The sequence below is a fragment of the Malurus melanocephalus genome, unplaced genomic scaffold, assembly GCF_030028575.1.
Source record: "Malurus melanocephalus ecotype Western Australia unplaced genomic scaffold, MMel_1.1 scaffold_689, whole genome shotgun sequence".
Classification (NCBI taxonomy): domain Eukaryota; kingdom Metazoa; phylum Chordata; class Aves; order Passeriformes; family Maluridae; genus Malurus; species Malurus melanocephalus.
In genome coordinates this window covers 63,544-79,286 of record NW_026623921.1, presented here as the reverse complement: position 1 = coordinate 79,286, position 15,743 = coordinate 63,544, and the positions used below count along the sequence as shown (strand labels likewise).

General features: G+C 41.8%; 1 protein-coding gene across 7 annotated transcripts in view; it reads left to right on the top strand.

The window, feature by feature from the left end:
- The window catches only part of CCP110 (centriolar coiled-coil protein 110), a 16,371-nt gene extending 1,044 nt beyond the window's left edge, over positions 1-15,327 (top strand). Inside the window, exons 1-15 of one of the 7 annotated variants that reach the window (XM_057384148.1) lie at positions 652-714; positions 2,919-3,075; positions 4,043-4,171; positions 5,109-6,738; positions 7,438-7,559; positions 7,698-7,878; positions 8,566-8,702; positions 9,070-9,186; positions 9,443-9,544; positions 9,816-9,932; positions 10,096-10,175; positions 10,733-10,795; positions 11,305-11,364; positions 11,932-12,014; positions 13,731-15,327. In XM_057384148.1, coding sequence (XP_057240131.1) covers positions 2,929-3,075; positions 4,043-4,171; positions 5,109-6,738; positions 7,438-7,559; positions 7,698-7,878; positions 8,566-8,702; positions 9,070-9,186; positions 9,443-9,544; positions 9,816-9,932; positions 10,096-10,175; positions 10,733-10,795; positions 11,305-11,364; positions 11,932-12,014; positions 13,731-13,783 — 3,021 coding nt within the window. In that variant the 5' untranslated portion in view covers positions 652-714; positions 2,919-2,928 and the 3' untranslated portion in view covers positions 13,784-15,327. Of the gene's footprint in view, positions 1-651; positions 715-1,374; positions 1,631-1,717; positions 2,137-2,394; positions 2,474-2,918; positions 3,076-4,042; positions 4,172-5,108; positions 6,739-7,434; positions 7,560-7,697; positions 7,879-8,565; positions 8,703-9,069; positions 9,187-9,442; positions 9,545-9,815; positions 9,933-10,095; positions 10,176-10,732; positions 10,796-11,304; positions 11,365-11,931; positions 12,015-13,730 lie in introns of those variants that run through there. The other 6 variants (XM_057384142.1, XM_057384147.1, XM_057384144.1 and 3 more) reach the window with 6 other exon arrangements.
- The last annotated feature ends 416 nt before the right edge of the window (positions 15,328-15,743 follow it).

Genomic DNA, 15,743 nt, shown 5'->3' with positions numbered 1-15,743 from the left:
GCGCTCAGAGCTCCTCAGGGTGCCGGCGGGAGGCCGCGGCGGGAAAGCGGCCGTTCCTGGTAAAATGGGGTGCGGATAAAAATAAATGGTGTGCATGTAAGCAAAGGTAGCGCGGCACAACATCTGTGTGCATGGAGAGCGTTGAGGGCTTTCCGCAGCTATGCCAGCTAACTAATTATGAARCGTAGCCTCCGTAGTGATTATTTTTCCAGCTAATTGCTGAGTCTGTTATATCCAACGTAATCTATTGTATATTTTCCGTATCTGAGTGTGCAGTCGTGCAGGCCCGGGCCGGGACCGGAGCCGCGGGAGAAGCAGGCGGTGGCTCCCGCCGGGCCGAGGCTGCTGCTGGGCAGGACAGGGACAGGACAGGGACAGGAGAGGACAGGGACAGGACAGGGGACAGGGGACAGGACAGGGGACAGGGCAGGACAGGGGACAGGGCAGGACAGCACAGGGCAGGGCAGGACAGGGACAGGAGAGGACAGGGCAGGGGACAGGACAGGAGAGGACAGGGCAGGACAGGACAGGGACAGGGCAGGACAGGGACAGGACCGGGGACAGGCGGCTCCGGCACCCGGGACAACCGCCGGGAGCGCAGACCCGTGGGCGAGGAGGCTGGAAAACAACCCCTTCAGTGAAGCCTGGAGAAACTGGCCTTCTTTCGTCTACCGGTGGAATAGCAAAGCTGAGGAAATAGCGGTTTGTGATAACGTAAGTGGGGGTTTTGACCCTCTTCTTTTTTTATTTTTCCCTGGTGTGTATATCTGTGAGAAGGATGGGAAGCAACTGGCTTTTCAGTGAGGAACTTTGACAGACTAGGGGTAGAATAGGCACCGGGTGATCTTCTAAACTGGGCTTATTTATTTATTTAAATTGCTGAGATGAATATTTGTCACACACTGTGTCAGCTGTTTCTGAGCATCTCTGTCAATGGTTTTGTGCTTCTGCCMGGTGCAGCTGAAGAAAAATCAGAGAGATACATGCACACACACAACGAATAATGGAATGTCTGATTAGATGCCTAACATTTTATTAAGCTTTTGATAAACAACAGCATTTGTTAAGATTAAAGATGGAGAGTTAAAAAAAATTACACTCAAGTATCATTGAAGAGGTACAGATGACGAAATTATTTTTTGAAACAAGAATGACAGCTTTAACAGCTCTAAATACTGGGAATTAGATGTTTCCATAAACTTAATTATGCCTGGGCCAACTGGCTGGCAAACAAGTGTTGATTTTCCTTCCAGCTGACCTGCCCGCCAGGTGAGTGTTACCTGCCCGGGCCTGGCTGGACCGGCTGCCGCCCGGGCGGGAGGGATAGGGTGTCTGTCTGTCGGCATGGTGCTGTCCTCACGGAGCATGTGAACGGCTGCTCATGTTTATCTCTCTCATCACAGCGAATGTGATACCTGCGGCGGCACATTTCTGGTCCTGACTACACCAGGACTGCAGAGCCGTGTGATATTTAATTTAATGGGATGAAGCAGAACAGACCACACTGGTGCTAAGAGGGGAACGCGTCTAGGAGAGCTACGGGTGGACTTGGCTGGAAATCAGAGCAGGGGGACGGCGCTCTCATCTCTCTGAGCTGGGGCTGCCTTCGCTGGGCGCTCGCCTAGACACGGTACAGCGGTTCCGTGCAGCGCTGGCGACAGCGCACCCCTCGAGCGTCGGTCTGTGCGGGGCGGAGCGGGGCGGAGCGGAGCGGGGTGCGGTGCGTGCCGGGGCTCGTAGTGCCGTGGCCCGGCCGTTGTGCGGCTGTTCCGGGGAGCGCTGGGGCTCGTAGTGCCGTGGCCCGGCCGTTGTGCGGCTGTTCCGGGGAGCGCTGGGGCTCGTAGTGCCGTGGCCCGGCCGTTGTGCGGCTGTTCCGGGGAGCGCTGGGGCTCGTAGTGCCGTGGCCCGGCCGTTGTGCGGCTGTTCCGGGGAGCGCTGGGGCTCGTAGTGCCGTGGCCCGGCCGTTGTGCGGCGGTTGCCGGGGAGCGCTGGGGCTCGTAGTGCCGTGGCCCGGCCGTTGTGCGGCTGTTCCGGGGAGCGCTGGGGCTCGTAGTGCCGTGGCCCGGCCGTTGTGCGGCGGTTGCTGGGGAGCGCTGGGGCAGCGCCGCGCTCTGCTCCGCGCTCCGCTCCGCGCAGGTAGCGAGCGTTGGACGGGGAGCGGGGCCGTGCCGGGGCCCGGGGGGAGGCGGTCCATCGGTCCCGGCCTGGGGCGGGCTCGGTGCCCCGGAGCGGGCGGGCGGGCAGGAATCGGCCGAAGCGGCGTGCGAGGGAACRAAGCGTTGTCAGGCCTTGCCGGGCGGTGCTGGGCTCGCTCTCGTGAGGACGGGCAGTGCCAGATACTTGAGCGCTTTTAATAAAAAAAGGCTGTCATTTATGTCTTTTTTTTTTTTGGTGTAAGTAGGGGCATATAGGGATGTGTCGAGACGGARGCTCACGGGAGTGAGACACAAATTCCTCTCAGCCCCCTAAACATGTAAAGGCTTTTTTTCCGTTTTCCCCCCTTTCTGTTTTTTCCCCCACTCCTATTCTAATTGGGCTGCTATTTTGCTTGTTAATTTTTTTCAGTTGATAGGATCTGTCTCATTGTTGTGCARTATCTCAAAGGTTTAGTCTTTGATGGAAATTACGATTTATAGTAGGTGTACTTTGGTAAATCCTAATAACCTCTATGCTTGCTTTCTTCTCTGTGTACTTGTGATCATCAGTTTTGTTCATATATGCAGATTTTCCTTTTACGGGGGTAAATAAGGAAGAGCTTTGCAGGCTTTGTTAATGATAGGAAGTAGAGAAACTTAATTCAGTTTTCTAATGCAGAATTTGTTTCCCAAAACATAGTGAACATAGMATTAGTTGTGATGTTGTTTTCCCTTTCAAGGTCTTGGAAATACATGAGAGAGTAATGTTATTATTCTTTGCAGCTTGGGTAACATGAAGATGGAGGACTATGAAATTTTCTGTAGGAAGCATCTTTCCAGAATCCAAGAAGAGKCAATAAAAGGAGAAACSTCTTTGACTGTTCAGCACAAAARTATCTCCYTCATTCAGTTCTATGGAGTCCCTGTGCTTTCCCCTCTGGTAAGGCCTTTTTTATCCCTTTTTCCTCCCTGGYGTGTTAACTGTGCTATTGGCACTGGCTGTGATRTGCACATGTMGTGATTCTACTGAATGTGTCTGTGTGAGCTGGCATCTGACCTGCTGCTKTATGYRTCCTAAGYATTCCCAGCCTTAATCTTACAAAGTAAGGGGTAAAATGTACTTTYCCCCCCCTACACTGAYTACATTTCCTTTAACTTTTTAGAAGTTGTTGTCTTCCTAAGGGGAGCACAAATGYTGTGGTTTTTAGTAATGTTAYTGCGGAGCTTAACTTCATGTAAAATTATATTGRCATTTCAAATATTTGACATGTGAGTTAGTTTAATGGTGTAAAAAACATGAAAATATGAAATACTGAAATAGTTTAAAAACTTCTAAGTACAATTTTTTGCATGTGCTTGCATCTTCCTCTAATGCATTCCACAGGCTCATCAATTGTGTTAAGCCATTCTGTGCTAATGCAAGCAGAGCCAAGCTGAAGATTGTTGGTAGTTCCTGCAGTACTGCAGCTGACTTCCTTGTTTCAGTGATGGGAAGAAAAGGGAGAGTCTCTAACAATGTCCAAAAATCATGATAAAGATATAAATTGCAGATATGTTTCATATTCTTCATTTAGAAATGCATGGATATTGTAAARGTTTTTAGAAAAAATGTCTGAATCCTGTGTCAGATTGGTACCGTAGCATGTAATGTTCATGAAAGATTTTTATAAATGATATTTTAAATTCATGTTAATTTGCTTGTGTACCAAGAAGGCATTTTGTCCATCTTCCTCTAAAAAAAAAAGGTATAATTGGTTGAAAAGAAGCTGGCATTTAGCATGGGCACAAAGTCTCAGGTGATTGCTGTTCTTCTAATTGTTTGGTTCTGTTGTTTTTCTAATTTGTTTCTGTGATTCTRTATTGAAATTTAGTGATATCAACCATGTTTCTTTCACTTTGTTTGGCAGCTTACCCTTGRAAAAAAAAAGGAAATACAGCAATATAAGAAGAAAGCACTGGACCTAGAGACAAGGAAACGGGAGTCCCGGAAAAAAGCTCTACTGGATCGTGTCCAGGAGATTGTGGAAAATGTCCAGGTAGTGTTRATCTAAAACTTCTCATAGCAGTTTTCCAGAAAACCTCTGCTTATAGACATTGTGAGAAAATGCTGGGGTGTATTCCCCAATATAAACRTGAAATTAGGAGCAGTTAACCCTGCAGAAACAGCGTTTGCTGGTATTTCATGCTGAGTGTCCTGATAATGGATTATTTGCTGATACTTACTGTAGTGCATGGGATTTGCTTTTMAGTGCTTGTTTTGCTGTGTGTGAAGGACAGAGCACGTTGTTGCTTTTGTAAGTGTGTTGGAAACAACTCGATTGTTAAAACAACTTCGCTGTGTTAGAGCTTGCTTTGTTTGCAAGCTTAYAGTTTAATCATAAAATAATCTACCTTCAGCCTTATGATTGCAGATTAAAATTACCTTCACAACAGCTTGAAATTCTGTTGTGTGTTTTAAAATTTTGCTACAACTTTTGATTTGTGGCTTTAATGATGAATTTAGTAGAAGTTTAAATTTAAGACTGCTAAATACATCTAATCAAGGAGCTATTATATGTCTTTGTAACAGTTGTAATACAGCCTTTAAATTAAATTGTTGCTTGAACAGATACATTTGACACTGAGTTTGTTGGGTTACCAAGGTGTTAAACAGTTTGTGTTGTTTACCGAGTGTATGTGGCAACAGTCAGCTSRCTTGAGGTTTGACCAGCAGACCAGGAAAGTATGTTCAATACAAAAATAAGGTTGTTTTTTCCCCCAGATGTGTCCTCTTGATAGCTGAGATATAGCACACAGGCTAATTGTAGTGTGAATATCCTTTTAAACAATTGCTGGCTGGAAGTAACAAGCAATTCTCACTTGAATAAAACTGGTTTTCTAGATTTTCTTTTAAGTTCAAGTGAAGTTTGCAGGAGTCTTGAGTTTCTGAGGTTTCACTGAAAATAGGGAATTTAMAAAAAATTTAATTTGCAGATGAAGAAGGGACCTAGCATGAGTGGTGTGAAGACACTGGAGGCTGAGAATTCTTGCCCTGATTCGGATTCAGAGGCTTTGACTGACTTCACAGCTCTATCAGATATGAATTCAGCATGTTCTCCTGAAAAGCATGGTTCCATGGACTTGGAAAAGACACCAGAACTTAGACCATCAGGTACTRCAGGGCAAATGACATCAAATGTGACAGAAGTAGTTAAAGCAGCAGAAGAAAATGTTTCCTCAAAGCCAAGTGAGAGCTGCTTCTCGAAAGACGCGCATTGTCCGRGGGCTGCGTCTCCTGACAAGGTTTGTAACAGGCTGACGTCTCATGCTCTGCAAAAGCAGGAGGGGCGAGTGGGGTCACCATCGGATGAGGATGTCCAGGATCCATGTGTCATGAGTCTTCAGAACCTGATCAAGAAGTCTAGGGAGTACATAGAGAGAGAGCAAAGCAAGCGTACCTCAAAAAGTAGTTCAAAGAGGAGTACGAGTGAAAGTCATTCGGATAAAGAAAATGACGGTGTTAAAACAACTGACTCYGGGAAAGAGAGAGTAAAGTTTACAAGCAGAAGTTGTGCTGCTCAGACGCTTGATAAACCTAGTCTTAATAAGTCAAATAGCCTTCTCCAAGGTGCCTCTACTACAAATAACACAAGTGTGTCCACTTTATCCAGTTTTTCTAAAGTAGACATACCTATGCGAGTTGGAACACCTCCTTTGGTGGATTCAGATTCCGATGAGGAATTGAAGAAGAATTCTGTGTTTGACCGTGGCAGCAGCACTGTCAGGAGCCTCACAGGCTCTTATGCCAAATTGCCAAGCCCAGAGCCGAGCATGAGCCCTAAAATGCACCGACGGCGCCCAAGACCTTTATCCATGGGACACATCATTATAAACAATCCTGTGAATGCTTACGAGTTGAGTCCTAAAGGCAAGGGTAGAGCAATGGATTTAATCATGCAAGATATTGCAGATAAGAACAACGTGTCTGAATCGGTGCCAAAGTTCATGGTGGACTTCACTACGGTTTGCTCTGGTAGAGTTCCTGGTGTCAGCAGGAGTTCTTCAGGCCCTTGTGATGGCAAASCAAATCGCCATTCCTTTGGGCTCTTTGAAAGCAGAGGAACAGTGTCAGCTGCGGTGGAAGGACAGCTGGTGATGGACAGCAGAGGGCCGTGGAAAGGAGAGAACAGTACTAATATCATACCTCTGAAAGTGAGCGAGCCCTTTGCCATCAGTCAGTGTACAGTGACACCGAAGATCCCGGCTGTGAATGAAATGAAACAAGCTACTTTGCCAGAAAACACTAAATGTAATTCTCCAGTGGAACTCAATAAATCTTACGATGTAGAAAATCCATCTCCACTGCTAATGCAGAGCAAGAATGTGCAACAGCGGATGGATAATACTCCAAGTGTTTCCTCAGCAAATGAGCAGTTTCCAGAAAATTTTGAAAAGGTAAAACGTAGACTTGATTTGGACACAGACAACTGCCAAAAAGAAAACAGTATCTGTGTTCTAAGAACTGGAATGGAAGAACAAGAGAAGCAGTGGTTGCAAGAACAGAAGTATCCTGTGGGATCAGTTTACATCACCAAGAATGCAGTCCTTGAAAATATGGCAAAAGGTAAAAGATTTCCTGTAGTTGAGGGTTACTTCTCCATTTATAAATTTTTTTAGAAAAAGYCCCAATGATCATTGGTTTCTAAGCATGTATTATATCAAAAGGCTAAAATTTTATTGCATGTGATTTTTTTTTTTAGTAGCCTCATTTCTCTAATTTAATTTRACATCACAAATAACTGATTTTCCATTTGAATCTCAACGTTGGAATTTGTTTTTACTAAGAAACTTGTCTTATGCCTTGAAGTCTAAATAAGACTACTAAAAGAAAAGATAGCCCATGTAAATGGAAAGAAAACCATGTAAGTGTTATCTTCAAATTCAAGACACTGTTACTTCTGTGTGTGTCTCTACCAAATGAGGCTGAAGTGACATAAATGATGCTTATTCACTCCAGCAAGTGTGACARTTCTTAGAGCTGTATTTTCCATGTCCTTCTTTCAGTAGAGGCTTTTGGTGTTACTGCTGCTCCATTCACAAGTTTAGTYRGCAAATATGAGCATGCAAATGTTTTGAAGGACTAGTAAATGATGGGGGTCTTTACAATACATAATGGAAACCTGATACTAAGAAAACCTGATGTCAAAGACATCCTTACATTTTAYTGATGATGCATATTACTTTTAGTAAAGGATGTATGTCTCTGGCAAAGATCATATAGAAGGTATTTAATATTTGATTCTTTGTTATGTCTTCTCAGAAGATATTTTAAAAACTAAAATGCTGGCCTTGGAAGAAATGAGAAAGAGACTAGAAGAGGAGCATGCACAACAACTGTCRATTCTGATAGCTGAACAAGTGAGAGAACAGGAAAAATATCAGAAGGTAAGGTCAAAAGGAAAAATTCTAAGCAAAGGTTTTGTGTTGTATGGAAGTTTGTCAGGAAGCAGTTGGGTTAAATKTATATTCTGTTGCTTTACAGAATTAGAAAAATAGTCTCATGGTTGAATCTTCTTTTTGTAGGAAATTGAAGAGGAGAGAAAGTTGGAAGGAAAGAAGGTTACTACAACGGAAATAGAAATTTCCAAAGTGAATATTAACAGTAGGATGGAGTTGGAGTGGAGGAAAAAAAGTGGAAGTGGCTTGCTGGAAAGTGTGCAGTCTCAGCAGGAGACAGTCCATAACACAAACTCCACCAGCATTGGTAAAACTGGGAGGGAAGAATGTAGATGAAGTKCTGTGCTATATTTTGTTGTGCAGTGCTTGGCTGGAGCAGCTGCCCCCCTGCACAGACAAGTGCAGTGTTCTGCCCAGGCTGCTCAGGGTGTGCAGAGGGCTCCTGGGGAGCCCTGTCCTGGGGACAGCATTTGGGAAACAGCTCTGTCACATCTCTGTGTCACTGGCATTTAGCACAGATTCAACCATCCTCGGGCTGTTCCGTCTACTGCATTCGTTATGGAACTGTTTTAGGGCACATCCAAGGAAAACAAGCTAAGAAGAACCTCCTTTGATCAAGGAGGAGGTGTGGGTTTGCACCATGGCCCAGAAGGGTTATTTATCCTGGTGCTGTGTGGCTGCAGAGCACTGGGCCAGCTGAGCACGTATGTGCAGAGCGTTCTGAGGGGCTCTGCCAGGGAAATTTGGCTGCAAGGCAGTACAGCTAGAGTTGATGGAACCCCTCTCAACTGTTCCAGAACATTGTGAAATGCTTTGTTCTGTCTTCTCTTTAGCAAATTTTGCATGGAAATCAGTCAGAAMTATTCAGCTTGCTTTTTGCCTATAATTGAGACCTTGCAGACAAAGCTGTGACCCTGTGAGCTGAGTGTAAACACTGACACAGGTATTACTTCATTGGCAGAAGTGTGTGTTGAACTGTGTGTTCTGTTTGCAGGTTTTGCTCATACGACACCCAACACCTTTGCTACAACAAGTGAAACTTCATTCTATCTCTGGGGGCCATCAGGTAGTGGAGTTATAAAAACCTCAGTATCCAGGCCAAGTAATAGGATCAAAACTAGGTGGACTCAGGTAAGGGTAAAAAAAGATTTCTTTTTGTCTTAAAAAGCCCTCATGTTTTTGTAAGGTGCTGGTAACTTTATAACRCTGTGCAGTAATAGATCTCACAGAAATTTTTAGTATCCCTTCCTATAGCTACTTTGATTACTCAGGAGAAGTGWATAGGCTCTTTTTCTTACTCATATATGCAAAATAATYATATAGCAATATATTGCTTCTGCWAAATTATGGTGGGTACTTTTGGCCCAGCCAAAGCTTTATCATCAGCTTKTTTCTTACTTGAAAACTTACGTCACTTGATGGATGTTGTTTGATAAATAATTTGTGATTCTTGCTTTTTAATCAAAAGTTTAGAAAATGCTTTTTTCTTTTTTTTAAGGTTTTCAGTCCAGAGATACAAATGAAGTTTGACAAGGTCACTGCAGTGGCAAAGGGTTTTCTCACTCGTAGACTCCTGCAGACAGAAAAACTGAAACATCTTAAGCAAACTGTAAAAGTAAGCTCAACTTTTTGGTAATTGGCAGCCTTCTCCTGTTTGTTTTTATTCCTGCCTTAAATGGACAGATGAAATCCTGCATTTTCTGCTCTCAGAAGATGTTGGTACTGTTATATGAACATATTTGAGTGTTGCATTGTTTAGTGTCGTGAGGTCCAAGTCAAATAATCTATGTCCTATGTGTACTGTTGGTAATGATKTCTTAGTTATGAAGCATTATGCYTGGTGCTTACTCTTCTTTTCTCATCCTTCWCAGGATACTCTGGAGTTCATAAAAATTTTTCAGTCTGAAGCCCCATTGAAAAGAGGAAGTGTGTCAGCACAAGATGCTTCCCTTCATGAAAGAGTAATGGCTCAGGTGACAGAATTTAATTTTTTTTTGGTCTTTCCTAGCTATTCTGCTTTGGTAATATAAATACATAAACCCTTGAGAGTGGCTTTGTTTAGAATAAAACATTTAAAGAAGAGAAGATTCCATTTTTTCACTTGATGCAAATTTATTTGATTTCAAAAAATTGATTYCAAAATTAYGAAGTGTTTTGTTTAGATTAAAASCKAAAAGAGCTTGATCAAAGCCATGGGCATGTAAACTTGATTGAACATTACATTAAAATTTTCATTCTTTTCAGCTGCGAGCTGCTCTCTATGACRTCCATGACATCTTTTTCTCAATGGAGGCATCGGAGAGAATGAACATTCTGCGTCACGATCGTGAAGTTCGTAAAGAGAAGATGCTCAGGCAAATGGTGTGTTATATTCCAGGGAATGTGAACTTTATATTTTAAGACTTTTAAGTACTGAATCATTTTGCATTTTAGAGATTCTTCCCCASTGTGTACAATGTTTCTTAAATCTGAATTTTTAATTATGCCTTTGTAGGTAACTTTCTTCAATATCTTTTCTTTTTAGGATAAAGTAAAGAGCCCAAGAGAGCGAGTGACACTCTCAACAGCTACACAGAAATCTCTGGACAGGAAAAAGTACATGAAGTATGTGCAGCCCTCACTTGGGTGGGGAGGGTTGGTGGGAGATGTTCAAGAGGAGGAGTAGGAGTTATAATAGTTTCTTTGCAAACTGTCATCTCTCCTAGGAAGAATGAGTATAAAGCTTTCCAGGTGTGTGCTGACTTGATAATTGTATTTTGCTCTTACTTTTAAGAGACTTCTTGTTTGCATGGGAAAAAGGTTTGTTCTAAGTTATGCATTTAYGCTATAATGCAGTGGTGGATGCTTAGTTTATGGCTGATTTTGCAAATTGTAAAAAGTGCTCCAAGTGATTTTATCTACTAAAAGTACCTAGCAATAGCACTACTTGATAGAGTATCTCCAGTAAAGTTTTTCTGGGGAATGGTAGCAGGCATTATCTGCAACACAGTGGATTGAGCAGTTGTTAGACTTGCTCCTGAGTAAGGAATAATCCCTACTACTGCTCTGGCWGTTTTACAGGTAGGTGTAGTCCCTCTTGTAGGCTTTCTCTGAGTGTTTTACTCAAGACCTGGATAATGATTTGATAACTGAAATATGTTTCAATACTTTCGTTTCTCTAGGGCTTCAGAAATGGGAATACCAAGTAAAAAAATAATCGTTAAACAAAAAACTCCTGAAAGCCGGTGGGTGATGGTTACTTTATTATGATGCTTTTAAGAAAATGTCTGATAAGGATAGACTCTGTCATCTGTATTGTTGGTTTGCCATCGATCAGCTCAATTCCTGCTACTATTATGATGGAAAGTAATGAAATCTGATTTAGCATGGCCTGACAAAAGGGTTTGTATTGGCTCATTAGAAATTAGGAAAGACATGTTGTTTACTCATGCAGTTCAATCTACAAGGACCACTGTGGGCAATTCAGCCCTTTTTCCCGTGTGTTCTCATAATGATTGGATCCCAAGGCACTGTTGTGGATGATCTGTGTGCTTTTTTGTTTGTTWTAAATAGTGGAAATAATAATCTTACTCTAGAATTTTAATTCCAGCCACTTKGCCTTCATGTCATTTGCATTACAAAACCAGTTAGCCCTTCTTAAATTTGTTGTGTGAAACRTGATGTATAATTCAGTATTTCTTGAGCTTTATATTTTTGAAGGAAAAAAGCACTAATAAAGTTTGTGTTTTAACAGCATACTTCAACCAAACCAAGGACAGAATGCCCCAGTTCATAGACTGCTTTGCAGACAAGGGTAAGAGCACAGGAGGTKTATAGCCTAAAGATGAAAGTAAATGCAAAGTGCAAGAACCAGTGATTGCTGGATAATATTTACACATAATGGTGCAACTGTTGTTCAGAGTAAAAATAATTACTTCCCCCAGTATTGTGAGAGAATGATGAAGCTTTGTTTTACCTTAGACTGCAAGAAAAATATTTAGTGTTGTCATCCTCTTGTGTATTGTCTTCATTTACACTGTTCCAACATTTCTATTTGTAACATTCATTCCATGAAGCTTTGCTTCCACTTAATGAAATACATGTRTTTTTCTGTGTAGACTGTAATGCCATAGTACTTGAACTGAATSGGTTTCTTGAACAGAGTTTTTGAATCTGTTCATGGGGAGATGTTCTCCTACTTAATGTATTTGTGTAAGCTGTAATAATGCCTATAGGAACTACACAGGCGGTCAGGAGGAGGCTCTGTGGGACATTKTAAAAATGTTTTCATGCCAAACAGAGTTTGATAGTGTCTATATTTTTGTATGCAGCCTTTCAACTTTGTTGCAAGTGACTTATTTACTCTTTTATATTTAACTAGAACCCCTAAGACCTCAGTGAATGGGGTTGAGCAAAATAGAAAGAAGGCCTCAGAGAGCAGAGTTTCTAACAAGGCTGTTTCAGGTGTGTAGAAAATTGGTGCTTGGATCTTATAGTAATAAGTTATTAGTATTTAGGGAAAATAAACTGGCAATATATTGTTTTCCTTTCTTTGTGCACCTGCTTTGCTATGCCTTAAGTCTAATCTATCTGTTCAAACAAATCTGCGCTGATAACTGAACCATCCACTTTCAAATTCTATAAACAAAGTGTATAGAATGTACTGCGCACAGCTCATTTGCTTTCACTCACAATAGTGAGTCATAAAAAGATTGCCAGATATATTCACTAGAACTGTTGAGAAGTAGATAGTAACCAAAAGTAAACTTGGATGAAAGTCTCAGGCCTGCTGTGTGTGAGTGCCAGGTCTGTCCTTTGTCCCAAAGGGAGGCCTCATGTCATTGCCCCTCGCTGCTGGAAAAGGCTGCCTGGTAATYGTTTTTAGAACTGTCACTCTTTTTATTCAGATTTGCATTCTGCAATTCCATCRTCTAGATTGCTGTGGGATTTTTGTACTTCCATATACTATTACTGTAATATCCTATTACTTGTATGGGAATTTTCTATGACTTGGAGGACACTTGMAGAGAGTTAAGGGGTAGCATTAATCACTACTAAAGCACCATGTCTGTCAGCCTGGTTGTCTGTCCTGTGAGCTCGCAGTGAGCTGAGAGTGCAGCCCTGGGCAGTGYTGGGCCAGCAGGAATGCCTTTGGTGTAGTGGGAGCCTGTTGAAAGGGAGGGATCTGCTGTGGGGAGGGCTCTGGCCATTGCCAAAGCAGCTTTGCTGTGCTGAGCACAGCCCTCGGACGCCTGTAACCACTGCAGCTCTGACCCAGAGGAACTCAAGAGCCTAAAGAGGACTGGCACTTCCTCTGTCTCACTCATTTACTTGCTTAGTAATCATTTCTCTTCCATGGCTGTCTTCCATTCCCACTGCTCTGCACCCTGTAGTATGATTTTCACTGCTTTGGGTAAATGTTTGCTCACACTGCTGCACTTTGTTGATAACTGCTTCCACCTAAAGAATGCCGAGTTGTGCTACTTTTTAGCAGCCTGCRCTGCTGAACCCTTAGTACTGGAAGGTATTTGTGCTATGCATAGTATAATATGGATTTAAAAAATATATGTCTGTATTTACTTGTTCCCTGTGGAAAGATTTATTTATTTGTTTATTATTTTTCTCCTTAAGCAACCTTCCTTTTATAAAGGCTGTGCCTGATGACGTTATTCATATTCATACTGCACTTCTAGTTCTGGTTGTCTTATGCTGATGTATGGAGGCCTACAACTTCTCTTGTTGTAATTAGTGTGACAAAAGCAAAGAGTTATTTTAACTATTTAACTCCTATGGTATTTTCTTAATTGATAATYTGTTTAAAAGTAAGACATGGCATAGTTAAATTTGTCAGCCATTTTATCTCTGYCTTGGTGATGTAACGGTTCTTTTAAAAATTGGTGAATTGTGGTTGTAGTTTTAAAGTAGCAGAAGAGAAGATAGAATAGTTACCAAGGAAGGCAATATTATAAATTGTCCTTACTTTTGAACCTATTGGTAGTTTTCCKAAGGCTTTCAGGGTGTAACATTGTGAAAACTGTTATTTTAAAAGTAGTCACTGAATGCATAATACTGCCTTAAAAAAATTTGTCCTAAATTTTTTCAGGAATTTTTGTTGGATAATCCTGTTTCAAAACCCAGTACTATTAATCATAAAATGGTAATGTTTCTACTTACTTTTAGGAGCATATGCAGGAAGAACCCAAAGAAAGAAGCCAAATGTTGTGACAATTTAAGAAGACAGCACTCACTGGGATAAAATGCCTGTGTTTTAATGATGGTATTCTCAGCACTGGTTTTTAATATTACTTCTTCTTTGCATACTATGTATATTTAGACATTAAAAAACCTACTTTGTCATTTTCAGATGACACATTAACACAATCACATTGAAGTAATATGCTTTGAAGCTCTAATATTTGTGGGGAAATTACATGTTAGAACTTGTGTACAGACTAGTATTAATATATAAAAGATTCATAATCTTGTTTATTTAAAGACTACCAGAGGGTAACATGAAGGAAATTTGTGACTTTTTCACACTTCCTAATTCTAGTGTTTGACATAGGCTTTTGGCCTTACTGAAATTGCAGTTCTGTGTATGAGTGCCACTATAGGGGAGTCAGGGGTGGTATATATTTAGTTTCAACCATAAAGTTAAAGCAGCTAAATGTGAAAAATCTCCCAAACTTAAYTTAAAGAAAAGTGAGCTTTCATGTCACTGAATTTGTCGGCAGCCGTTTTGAATGTACTTTCTGTAAGAATGAGAATAGCTCAGTTTCAGTACTAAAGGCCTTGTACCAAAAGTTTTGCATTTCTGCTGAGCTGGACRGGCGTGGCCCAGGTTTATTGCTGGGCTTATAACTGACTAATCCAAAACTCTGCATTTCTGTGTGTGGTAGATCAAACCACTCTACTGAAAGAGTCCAGGGTTTTTATTTCCCTGCTGTCTACTGCATTTTCTGATGGAAACAACATTTGTCCAATATGGAGACATGTATTTGCTACAGAAACTTCAGGAGGCAAGATTTTGTTTTACCATTTCAGTGATTTCCGTCCATAATAGTAATCCAGATACATTATATTTAATTGATGGCACTTGCAATTTTTCTGAGCAGGTATTTTCCGCTGTGATTTAACAGGCCCTTTGAAGTTGTTTCTGCAGCTGGGGAATCCCTACCAAATCCCAMCACTTTCATATTTATGAATATGTAACATTAAAAGATCATAGTCAAATTTTACCTCAGTCTTCCAACTGATGGATATTATCCATCAACTTGAGGAGAGCATAATTCTCCACCTTYTTGTAATGAACTTGAGACATGACAAGTCTTAGAGAGAAGAGCTCATCTGTATAATCCTTGCAGTGGAGAACTGACTGTCARCAGGTAAAATAGGTTGTATTTTGTTACTTTCCCAGTGTCAATACAATACAACAGACTGACTTTGGAGGGTTTGTAATGTGTTGACATGAATGTARGAGAAAAAACGACTGACTGAAAATTGCATTGTGGTAACCAGCAGGAAAGAGGAAGGTTAATGATGGGATGAGGACAGTGCCTTGCTGGGCAGGGAGGAGKGGCTGGCTTGGCTGTGGCACCAGCCTGTGGCTTTTATCTGCCACCACATCTGTCCTCTGCAGCTCCTGATGCTGTTCAGAACAGCAGTGTTAGACCATGCACTCAGTTACCAAATGGTGTTCTTGGRAAAAGGCAAAAGCAGTGCCCGGGTACTGCTTGGCTTATTTGCAAGCCTGGGGCCAGCAGGGGTGCTTTAATGGTGTAAAGTTTAATGGTGTAAATGCAGGAGTTTGCACCAGTGGAGGACCTGCGTCCTTCATACAAATGCTATGGTGCTTTAAAATCTCGGCTGTAATACAGAAAATGCCCGAGGCAAGCATCCTGCTCATCYGCTGGGAATCCAAACTCTCTTTTAGGCCCCAGCTTTTCCTAAGGAGTGAAAAACAAGAGGGAAAAAATTTCCAGTGACAAGTATAACTTCTCATGTGTGACACAAACGGTGCTGTTGATATAGCAGCACTAAAGATTGATGTTTTTAATGGATGTTTTATGTGCTGTATTTATTATTAGCATAGGCAATAYGTTGATGCACAGATAGGTTTAGTGTGTTAGTTGAAATGAATGTTTGCCTTCTCTTAGGGTTTCATATCTAAATCTCTTGTTCTTCAAGCATGTT